The sequence below is a fragment of the Barbus barbus genome, assembly GCF_936440315.1.
Source record: "Barbus barbus genome assembly, chromosome: 10".
NCBI classification, from domain to species: Eukaryota; Metazoa; Chordata; class Actinopteri; order Cypriniformes; family Cyprinidae; genus Barbus; species Barbus barbus.
Window position 1 is genome coordinate 31,449,934 of NC_136738.1, and position 12,561 is coordinate 31,462,494.

Genomic DNA, 12,561 nt, shown 5'->3' on the forward strand with positions numbered 1-12,561 from the left:
TTTTTATTCAATTATAGTAGCATTAAAAACAACATGCATGCCAAAATCACATACATTTAGATCTACATACAACTAACACAAAACTGATGCATTCACCTTTCTCAAAAAAATAAACAGTTTCAAAAGACTTATTTAAAAAATATTAAAATTAACCAAACTGTAAAAAATAAATCTGTAACATAACAGAAAAGGTACAGGCAGATTATTACACAGGACAATATCCATTTATTGTATGGACATTTCTATTAACTGCAGAATATCCGCTGGACGCAAGCAGCGTACACTCTTGTGCGCTACGCTGAATCAGAGGAGACGAATTGTTGAATAAAGTCGTTGTTTTGTTTTCTTTGCACAGAAAAAGTGTTCTCGTCGCTTCATTAAATTCAGATTGAACCACTGATGGCAGATGGACTATTCTGACGATGCTTTTCATACTTTTCTGGACCTTGACAGTGGTATTTATTTACTATGCAGTCAATGGGACAGCCACAAGCCTCCGGGGTTTCATCTAAAATATCTTAAAGTGTGTTCCGAAGACGAACAAAGCTTTTACGGGTCTAGAACGACATGGGGGTAAGTGATTAATGACAAAATTTTCATTTTGGTGTGGAGTAACCCTTTAAAATATTTGCTACTTAATTCCAATCAAAAAAATCATAAATTTTTACTGTAATACAATTTTTTTTTTTTTTTTTAAATATGACAATCGCATATCTCACTTTGAGATTGCACTGTCATAGTGTTTAGGAATATTCATGCATAATCTTAACACAATCACATGGCATCAGATATAAAAATTAAACATTTTAGAAGAGAATGCAGCATCATGTTTGTTTGAACTAACATGAGAATTAAGCTGTGTCGTCAGCAAGTCGTTTCCCATCATGCTTTTGGTCAGCGCAGCTGAGGGAGAGCAACTACGCTCGAATGCACGGCTAACTCGCTGTCGCGAGAGATTTTTGCCATACGCCAGCATGACATCAGAGCAAGGCAGACTGCCCTCAGAAACATTTCTAAGCAGCATGCATCGTGCAGTGATCACCGGTGATCGGTTCTGTGCAAATTTTACTCATCTCAAACGAGTCTAATGTAGAATCAGTGGGCGGGGCTAACCAAGCAGTGATGTTGAAGCAGGCGTTGATCTTCTTCTGTGGAGGCGGTCCTTATACACACTATTACATCACAGAGAAGATCATTCCACAAGCTGTTGTTTTGGCACTGCTTTTAGCTGTTTTTAGACTAATGACAAAGTTTTGAATTCTCAAACTTACAGGATGTTTTTATAGAACAATAACCTCTTATATGTCAAAAGATCAAGGGAATTTTGATTTCTCAGTTCATGACCCGGTCAAGAATCGCAGAAATTTCTTAACTTCTTTCAGATGCTTCTTGTGAATCTGGACCCTGGACCTGAGATGCATCTCTTGCATCAAACGAGTAAACCCTGACACGATGCTGTCAGCGATCTACTCTTCACACGACTCCTCTGATAGGATGACATAGCCGGCATTCGATATCGCACTTGTTTCCAGAACCTGGAGTTTGGTGAGGATTCATCATCTCTCCACAGCAGGGGTGAATTCTTACAGAGCAGATGCTGCAGTCCGAGAGGCAGGTGTGTGTAGTCCTGCATGTGTCCCAGCTGGATGAGAATCACACCGATTTCTCCCTGGACCAGAGCCTGATGGAGCCCTACCTGCAGATCATACGTTTCAGGAGAATCGCTGCTTTTCTCTGCACTTGCTCCTGGGGTTAAAATGATGATAAGTCTGCGGCTGAGCTGGATCTTAGTCTGGATCAGGTTCATGCAGTCTGGTGAAGATACAGGAAGAGACGTATGGAAGCAGAATAATGACAATAGTTTTTGAAACAAAGCATGCTGAATTCCACAAAAAAAAAGAAGAAGATGCATTGCAATTAACACGGCTGTTGATGAAGGCCATATGTGGATCAAGTCATTCATTTACAAAAACTGATTTGTAGAAATGGAGCAAGCGCTAAGTACAAGTTTTTATTATCGGATGTATGTTTAAAAAAAGCTGATTGTGTGTATGTTTAATTCAACATCTTTGCTGTTTCCCGTAGCCTACATGTAAGCAGCTTTCTCTACCACAAAGGAGATTATAATGCTCTTTTACCCAACGCTGAAGTACAGGAATAACATTACATCTGAGGAAGACATATTGCTTTCGGTTGCTTAGTTTCTGTAACTTTGTATCATGGCTTGTGTGACGCTGAGCTGTAATACTCACATTACTAATACAAGGCATTAAAATGCAAGCAAAGTTAATTGCAATTAATTTTTTTTTTCGATTTGTGGAATTCAGCATGCTTTGTTTAAAAAAATATTGTCATTATTCTGCTTCCATGGAGACGATGGTGAGGAACAGAGTGAGAAAAATCACGCTACATATTAAAAATCAATGTTTAAATGTATAGAAGCGTACCTTCCCCAGGCAGATCATCTCTGCCGTGAATAAACAGTTTAAAGCCGTAGTAGCTCTCCAGCACTGTCAGCAGAGATCCATTGACAAAGTCGCTTACAGTTTTGCTTGTCATCTCATCAAAGTTGTTTCTTTGGTAACTCACATAAGCGTCATACATTTTCCCATCTGTCCAAATGAGAAACGCAGTAAACAGTATATATAAAGGAAAAAATATGCACACAAAAAAATGCAATACAAAATACAAAAAAAAAGATTTTCTTACTCCGACTTTTTTTCCAGTACAAATATCTATCATTTCTTAAAATCAACGTACGTTTACTTGAAAAGCAAAATGACTTATTTTGGGGGGGAAATATATAAAAATGTATGAGTTTATGCTTAAAACATGAATAAAAATATCTGCCAATAAGGTAAAAAAAAAAAAAACTTAAAAAACAATTTTATTTTTCTTGTCTCACTGGTAAATATTTGTTATTGTTTTAAGGAAAAACTGATGTATATATATATTTTTTTAAATTGTATATATTATTTATTAAAATGTATTAAAATATTTATAAATTATTATTCTTTACCCTCTTTACTGTAGAGCTTGACGAAAATTTCCCTGAAGAACAGCACTAGATCCAATGAAAACCACTTCAGTAGTCCACCGATCAGCAGGAAAACAAGAACTGTGCAAATGCATGCCAGAATCACAGGGAGCACTGACGCTAAAATAAAACAAAGAAATACGATCAGAGAGTAAAACAGCACAACAAAATAAAGCTTTGACTTCTTGCATCTTATGACTTATTCTGAATAAATGTTTATATATATATACAGTTGTGCTCAAAATTATTCATACCCTTGTTAAATATGTGAAAATAAGTCTGCATTGTTTATACATTTGATCTTTCATTTAATTTTTTTTTTTTTAAATTTAACCTTTAATTGATCACATTAAGGAAAGAAATATTTTTACACAATCATTGGTACCTCTAGAAATTATTATGATTAAAATATCTAATATGAAATATATTCCCATTCATATTTGGTGGTGAGATGAAATAAAAAAAAATGAGCTTTTTAGCAGCAAACACTCAAGATGGGTTTGGTGAACACAGGGATAAAAAGTACCCCATGTGTACAATGAAATATACTGCTGTATTTGTGATGTTGTGGGTCTATATTTCTGCTGGAGGTCCTGGACATCTTGTTTAGACACATGGCATCATGGATTCTATCAAATACCAACAGATAAAAAATCAATAAGTGATTGACTCTGTTAGAAATCTTATAATGGGCCGTGGTTGGATCTTCCAACAGGACAATGATCCACAAACAAACATCAAAACCAAAACAAAAATGGGTCACTGAGCACAAAACCAAGCTTCTGCGGCCATTCCAGCCCTCTGACCTGAACCCTGTAGAAAATGAGTGAGGTGAACAGAAGAGAAGAAGCACCGTCATGGAGCTGGGAATCTGAAGGATCTGGAGTGATTCTGGATGAAGGAATGGTCTCTGATCTCTTGTCAGGTGTTCTCTAACCTCATCAGGCATTATAGGAGAAGATTTAGAGCTGTTAAACTGGCAAATGGAGGTTTCAAAAGGTATTGAATAAAAAGGTATGATTGTGGCCAATGTGTATTAGAGAAAAATATTTATTTCATAATGAGATTTCTCTCCCATTTTAAATTCTTGTTCTCCAATGAAAGGTTAGATTTTTGTAATTTTCTTTAATAAAAGATCAAAAGGATTAATGATACAGATTAATTTCACAGCCGCCTTTGATCATATTTACCATGGGTATGAATAATTTTGAGCACAACTAATATATATATATATATATATATATATATATATATATATATATATATATATATATAAAGACTAAAGAATATTAATGTTTATGCATTACAAAATGTATTATTAAAATATTACAATGATAAGATGTAATAAAACATACAATGTTAATAGAATATTAATAATATAATGGAAATTGAAGCACTTAGCAGTATTTTATTCAACTATTAACTTTGCATACTATGCAAGATACATTACTCACATTATAGAGCATTCAATATGCTTAAAAATACATAGCACATATTTTGAGTAAAGTAATGCATTTGTAATCCAACTGAACTATATTCATAGAAAAGATCAAAAGATCTCACCTCGACTGTTCAAAGTGACTGACACAAAAATCACTTTAATTGAGTCTTTAGCCTTGCAGCGAAACTCTGAATGGAGGTCCGACTCAGAAACTTCATTGATGGTCAAAACCGACTTAATGGTGCCATCTGTGTCTCTGGTGGAAAACAGGACTGAGTACCTAGATCTTCATCACAGCGTTTCTATTTATATTAGTGATACTACAAGTGCTAATGCAGAAGGTCAGCTGTGTTTAGTGTAAAAAATGATTTTGTGCCCTATAATTATATATAGTTGTAGTTTGTAGAAGGAGATTTCCACCTGTATCCAAACAACCCATCCAGCTTGATCCCATTCCTCTCCCAGTGAATAGAGCACTGATCACACACAGTCAGTCCAAAGAAGACCGAACAACTGAGGATCACTTCTGAACCTGAGAAACAAGAGCAATCAAGGCTTTCAGACATTAAATCTTTCACTGTACACATGCTGTAATTTTGATGCATAAAAAACAGCACCAACATTGACCTGCAACAACAACAAAACTGATTAACCTAGGATGTCTATTTCCATGCTTGCAAAGTTTTGACACTCTGAAGTGTTGTGGGCACGAGGGTATTTACAATTTTGATTTATGCAATTGGTAGATGCTTTTATTTGAAGAAATGTATGCTGCAAATAATGCATGCTAATTTTACTAATAGTCTTGGTGTTGCGAGCGCCATACTCTGTTGTTTGAGCTTCAGGAAAGTACACAAAAATAAAAAATGTAAAAATAAATAAATAAATATATATAATTTAAAAAAATGAAAAAATAAAAGTGTCAATTATTATTATTTTTAATTACATTCTCATTTCTGCTTTTATTTGTAATGTGTCATAAATATTAATGTTACATGTTTACTGTTTTTAACTGTACATTTTTATAAAATGTGGATTTGGCTGGGAATTGAACCCATGATCTTGGTTGTATTACCGTGCAGGCTTCAGGAAAGTACACACATTTTTTTATATGTATTTTTTTTAAATAATTCAATAGTATTTGAAATTCTACTTATAATTTTCCCATTTTGTGAAAAAACAAACAATTGTTTTAAAAACAGTAAAATAGTTTTCAAAATCATACTCATTTTTTAGAAATGTGTGAGAAGCATTAATGTTAAAGGTTTACTGTTTTTAAATGATTTATTCCGTTTTTAATGGTGTTATTTTTGTGAACTGTATTAATAGCAAAAAAATAAATAAATAATAAAAGCATAAAAAAAAAAAAAAAAAAATCTACATTTACTGTTTATAATATTCACATTTTGTGTAGAACATAAAACATAAAATCATGTTCAAGTTATATTTTTTAAACGTGAGAAGTATTAATTTTAAGTATTAATTAGTTTTTTTTTTTGTTTGACTGATTTTTATAGTTATTGTTTGGTAAACTGTACAAATCCAATACAGGTGGTACACATAATTTTAACATAGCAGGGTTAAGAGAGAAAGATAAAGCAGCGTTATGATGGTAATTGATCTGAATGAGTTTCCTCACCCACATCAGCGATCACAATGGAGTTATTGATGGGCAGCAGAAACTTTGGAGGACTGCTGATGGTCTGTGGTTTGATGCTCAGGCGGTGGGATCCAGAGGAGTTGTGCTTTATCCCGTGATGCTCCCAGGTGCACACGCAGGTGTAAATGCCTTCGCTTTCTTTTGAAGAGTTACGAATTCGTAAAACATAACCTGGCTCTTGGTTTGGAATAAGAGAGAAATTCTGCCACAAAAGAAAGCAACCTTTGATGAGCAGATGTAAACATCACAGTGCAATCCACACTTAAACAGTGTATGTAAACAATTGCGTTTCAGTACTTCCACATGAATAATGCTTATTTCATAAGCAAAGATGTTAGACAATCACAGCAGTGGGTGTTTACATTCATGTCTTAAAGGAGACAAACCCCTTTAAACAGATCAAAAACAGGGTAGAAAATGGCTAAATTGGCTAAATAATAAAAATAGCTAAATTATGGCTGATTTTCATGTATAAAATCTTATCAGCATTATTTGTAGACTATAGCAAATATGGAAGGTCGTTTCTGCACAAGGCTACAACTGAAATTAGCTACAACTTTTTAGAGTTTTTATTGTCCTTGTTCTGTTTTTTTCACCATGGAATAAAATACCTGATAAAAGAGTTTTTTTTTTTTTTCACAATATATCAATTCGTTTTTTTTTTTGTTTTTTTTTTCATTGAATAAAAAACAAAATAGGTATTTTTGACTTTTTAATTCTGAGTTTTTTCTTGCAATTTGCAAGTGTATATCTCACAATTCTGCCCCCCCCCCACCTGAATAAAAAATAAATATAGGCTATATGCAACTTTTTTATTATAATTGTGTTTATATGCAATTCAGGTTTTTTGTTTGTTATTTTTAGTTTGTGTTTCTCTAGCAATTATTAATTTCTTTACTCAGAATTATGAGGCATAAACTCAAAATCGTGTGAAGAAAAAAAAATGAATTATGAGTTAAAATTCCAATTACCTTTTGTATTGTTTATCCCATGGCATAGCTTCCATACAAATGAGGAAATACATATACATACATACAGGGATTGAAATTAACTTTTTCACTCACCAGCCAATTTGGCTACTAAATGTTTAAGTTACCGGCCATTCATAACTTCTACTAGCCAAAAAAAAGTTGTGAAAAAGTTTTAAATTAAATCCTACACCACATTTTTCCCTAATGTATTTAAAAGGGTCATAAATTGCTTTATTTATTTCTGATTCAACACATAGATGTTTTAGCAGCTAAGAAGTTTTAGAGTTCATCCCTCTATCTGATGTGAGCATAAGTATTGGAGCAGTTGCCTCACAGGTCTTTCTAAGTGATCAGCTGTGTCCTGTTGCATTAATTCTTCAGATATTAAAAGCAGGGAATGTGTCGTATCAGTTATATCCATTACTTCTGTATTCTGAATCTTGCATTCGATGATGACACACACAAACCAGGATGAAGATGAGGGAGCTGACTTTGAGAGAAAAGCAAGTGATTTGGATGCTAAAAGAAAAGAGGAAGTCAGTTAGAGCTCTAGCAAAAACAAAGGGCATGGAGAAATCAAGAGTTTGGAAACCACCAGCAACCAACAACGACCTGATCGGCTGAGAAAACAACAGTAGTTGATGACAGACAAATCATAAAAGCTGTGAAAATAAACCCTAAAAGACGTGTCTCTAAAATCACCAACAACTTCCAGAAAGCTGGGGTGATGCTCTGACAATCTACTGTCCTCAGGAGACTTTGACACAGAATTACAGATGCTACACAGCAAGATGCAAACCTCTGACCAGCACCAAAAATAGAAAGGCAAGAGTAGAGTTTGCAAAAAAGCACAAAGGTGAGCCAGAAGAGTTTTGGAACTGTGTTTATGGACCGATGAGACAAAGATGAACCTTTATCTAAGTGATGGGAAAGCAAAAATGTGGAGAAGAAAAGGGAACTGCAATGATCCCAAGCATACAGCCTCATCTGTAAAGCATGGTGAGGTGGTGTCATGGCATGGGCATGCATGGCTGTCTCTGGAACAGGCTCTCTCAACTTTACTGATGACTTAATGTATGATGACAGTAGCAGAATGAATTTGGAAGGGTACAAAACCATCTTGCCTACCAATATTCAAGAAAATGCCACCAGATTCATTGGGAAGTGCTTCATATTGCATCAGGACAATGACCCAAAACACCTGCCAGTTCAGTCAAGGAGTTTATAAGAGCAAAGAAATGGAAAGTGTTAGATTGCCCAAGTCAATCTCCAGATTTAAATCTGATTGAACATGAATTTCAGCAGCTGAAGAGGAGAGTAAAGGCAGAAACTCCCCAAAACAAACAACAATTGGAATTGGCTGCATTAGAGGCTGAGAAAAGCATTTCAAAGAGTCTGGTGATGTCTATGGGTCACAGACTCACTGCTGTGATTGTGTGCAAGGGATCTGCAACTAAATAATAGCTTTTAATCTTTTATATCTGCCTTATGATCAACTGTCCCAATACTTATGCTCACATCAATGAGTGGGATGAACTCTAAAAGTGCTGTTCTTTTTATTTGGTAAAACATGTATGTGTTGAAACGGCTAATAATAAAATGTGACATTCTGTAGTTTTGTCTCATATTCATCTTTTAATCATATTTGCAAATGTCTTGACTCCACAGCCAACAGAGCAATTTTGTCTTTACTGGTCCAGTACTTTTGGAGGGGACTGTATATATATATATATATATATATATATATATGTGTGTATGTATATATATATATATATACACACACACACATATCTATATTTGATACATTGTCCATTTGCTTTAGTCAATGTAAAATTCTACTTCATGTTTCCAAGTAAACAGAATATTCTTCTTGTGTAACATCACTGATCAGATCAAATGAAGAGTGTCTCTCACTCTCTTTTCTGACTCACACACTGCAAACATCCACCCAAACAGACCTTATACCAGACGACCGAGCCCTGCACATCTTCACACACAGGACATTGGATTCTTGACGCCATCTGCTCTGGCAATATATAGTACAGGAGATCCGAGCTGAACTCCTCATAAACCACAACGTCTGTTTCATATTCAGCACATTGACCTTCTTCATACCACCTACAGGACAACACACACATTCATATCAGGCTCCACTGATATTACCACACAAAATCACTAGCCTGCTCTTCAAAAGTTTGGGGTCAAGATTATTTTTTTTTTAAATTCAGTAAGGATGCATTAAATTATTCAAAAGTGACAGTAACTAATGTTACAGAAGATTTATATTTCAAATAAATACTGTTCTTTTGAACTTTCTATTCATCAACAACTCTAAAAAATAAAATATATCACAGTTTCCACAAAAAATATTGGGCAGAATAGCTGTTTTCAACATTGATAATAATCAGAAATGTTTGTTGAGCAGTAAATCAGTATATTATTATGATTTCTGAAGATCATGTGACACTGAAGACTGGAGTAATGATGCTGAAAATACAGCTTTGCATCACAGGAATAATTTACATTTTACAATATATTCACATAGAAAATTTATGTTTCATCAAATAAACACACCATTGGTAAGCAGAAGAGACTTTTTTCAAAAACATAAAATTAACCAACCCCAAATTTTTGAATGCTATTCCACATGAATGAAGTAAAAACTAATTTTAATGTCTAAATTCATTCTATTCTAAAAGGTGTGACTAGTTTTCTAATTGTTTATAGTAATTTAAAGGGACAGTACACCAAATAATTTAAATCCTCAAATGTATGACTTTCTTTCTTCAGCAAAACACAAAATAATAAACTTTAAATTTGGGGTTGTTCTTATAGGCTATTATGTGACTTCAAAAGACTTGAAATATAGTGCTTAAGTCATATGCATTACTTCATGCTGGTTATTTGCATTTTTGATGCATAGAAAGTTGTGTTTTCAAAATAATACCATATTTAACAAATGCATGTCAGACAGGTTTGGAAGTGCATTGAGAGCGAATGGATGTGTGTGATCACCAGTGTGTGATGTATCGTCCCGTGTCGTTCCGGTTTAACCAGAGGATGTATAGGACAGACTGATGGTAATGGACGCGCTCGCTCTCCTCTGTCCCGATCCGCTCGACCTGCTTTGTTGTGTTGAGGTTTCTGAACCAAACATACGAGCTGTTTACAGTCTCTTCAAAGCATTGGAGATTCGGACAGGGCAGATATAAAGATTCTCCAGCTCTCACTGCCTGTGTCTTCCTCGCATCAACTCTTTTACACCGAACTGAGAAAAAAAGAGACACATGGGTTTCAATCCAGCTGTTGTGTTGATGTCTGAATGACTTGCAAGTGGTTATGGACCAAATTATAACCAAACATGCCAAAAATAAAATTTCCAGTAAAGTTTAATGCATATGAAAAGACCAACAGATTCAGTCAGGAGCAAGATGATCTGAATGCTTATGAATATTCAGTTCAGTAATCCCATCAAATAAATAAATATTTTGAAAAACTAAAAAGTATCTCAGAATCTACTCTTAACCAAAAATCTGTAAAAAAAAAAAATGTTTTTGGACAAAAGTATTTTACATTGTTGAAAAGCATTTCAGAATTTTACTGAAAAATCTGTCCACTTGTCAACAACCCTAATATCTATTAAAAAAAGTGTAAATAAATAAATAAAGAGGTCAACCAGTTTATTTTTTGAGAAAATAAATTTTCTTTGCCGACCAACAACATGCAAGCATGTCGTTTTAACTTAAAATCTGTCAATTTGTCAACAACACAAATATCTATTTTTTAAACAAATGAAACTGATCAATCAGTCTTAACATTTTTATAACAAATATGCTCGTATGAAGATACCTGTGGAGTTTAATCCATATGAAGAGACCAGAACAGATTTAGTCAGGAGCAAAATTATTTGTAACATCATCATCTTCATCATCTTCATCCCTGTAAAGCAATTCATCTTCAGTAAAACTTCAGTTTATAACTATTTTACCATAATTCAGCACCACGTTAGTGACTGTAAAAGAAAAGAAAGAGAGGTACCGATATGCCAGCATGTGTAACGGGCTCCGGATGTGTTAAAGTGAAGCTGACGACTGAAAATATTTAACTTATTTTCAACTAGTGTTGAGCAAATGAAAGAGGATGTATTGCAATTTAACCAACTCTTTAATCAGATATTCTCCACTTTATCTCTCATTCTTGACCTTTTACCTTAGAAAACAGGATATCATGAGAAGAGATTAAAGGGACCAAACCAGTTTTAACTGGTTTAAAGTTCATAAAATGTTAAAAAGCCTTTTGGAGCAAGATCAATAAACACTTTTCATTACATTAATATCTGTGGCAGATGCTTTTATCCAAGATAGCATTGCATACAGGCTTCAAATTCAATAATCCCTCAATAGAATAAATAAATACAAATAAAAATGTATTTAATGAAAAAACATAAATGTTTAAATAAAAATATATTTTTTAATTAATGCAAACATATAAATATATGAAATAAGTAAATAATGTATAAATAAAAAAAATATTGATAAACAAAAATAAGCAGAACCTTTTTTTAAATCAAAATAAATAAATACATAAATGTATTGAATAAATAATGAGAGCATCACTGTAATGTTATCGCTCATAATTACAAGGTTAGTGGTCAAAACAAACCCATAACCTTAACTTCAGCATAATTTATCACAAAATATTAGCTCCACTGACAAGAATGACTCAAATCACACGAGGAGAGTGTGTTGTTATTAGACTGACCCTGCGTCCCAATGTGCATACTATCCACCCTATCTGCCCTTAATAGTATTGAAAATTACTACTATTACATAGAATTTAGGATGGACTGGGACGCAGGCTAAGTGACGCATTTAGAGCAAAATTTACATGTGCTGAATGAAAACGGGTCATGTCCTAGCACCATAAAATTTAGTTATTTTCACTGAAATCAGACCGATTAGACACATTCTAGAAAACACTTTCTATTAGATGTATGTGTCATTAGCATTCATAGTTTGAGTTCAGGTGGCCGACCGCAGCCATGATGACATGGTCAGAGGAGCTCACGGATGTATGAACTTATGTGGAAATGAAGCAAGATGAAAAATCCACCAACATACAGTAGCCTATAAACCACAAGCAGAGCAAGAACATCCTGTTTTCTCTTCAGTGCTGAGTAAAGTCATCTACAGCGAGTTCATGATCTTTGATGGGCAGAGGAAATCCCCTAAATGATGAAAATCACTAAAATCTGCCTTAGCCTATACTGCTCTCAAAACATGAAATAGTAACATTTATCAAAAATAATAACCTGTTCACCTTATTCTTTTACCATTTAAGTTGAAAGCAACCATATATAGATAACATAGGCCACAGTAGCCTAGTCAACATCTGAAGTGGATAAAAAAAAGTTAATGACTTTTAACAATAATGCATTTTGGTTTTGATGAAA

General features: G+C 34.0%; 1 protein-coding gene across 1 annotated transcript; it reads right to left on the reverse strand.

Annotated features, from left to right (window-relative positions):
- On the reverse strand, positions 1–11,889 carry LOC306875664 (interleukin-1 receptor-like 1; the record flags this gene model as incomplete). The annotated part of the gene is made up of 9 exons (XM_079426343.1): positions 1–1,812; positions 2,448–2,612; positions 3,020–3,157; positions 4,601–4,734; positions 4,899–5,010; positions 6,118–6,340; positions 9,068–9,227; positions 10,125–10,377; positions 11,871–11,889. 9 exons carry the CDS (start codon positions 11,887–11,889, stop codon positions 1,430–1,432), a joined length of 1,587 nt encoding a protein of 528 aa, XP_079282469.1. The 3' UTR covers positions 1–1,429.
- Positions 11,890–12,561: the final 672 nt, after the last annotated feature.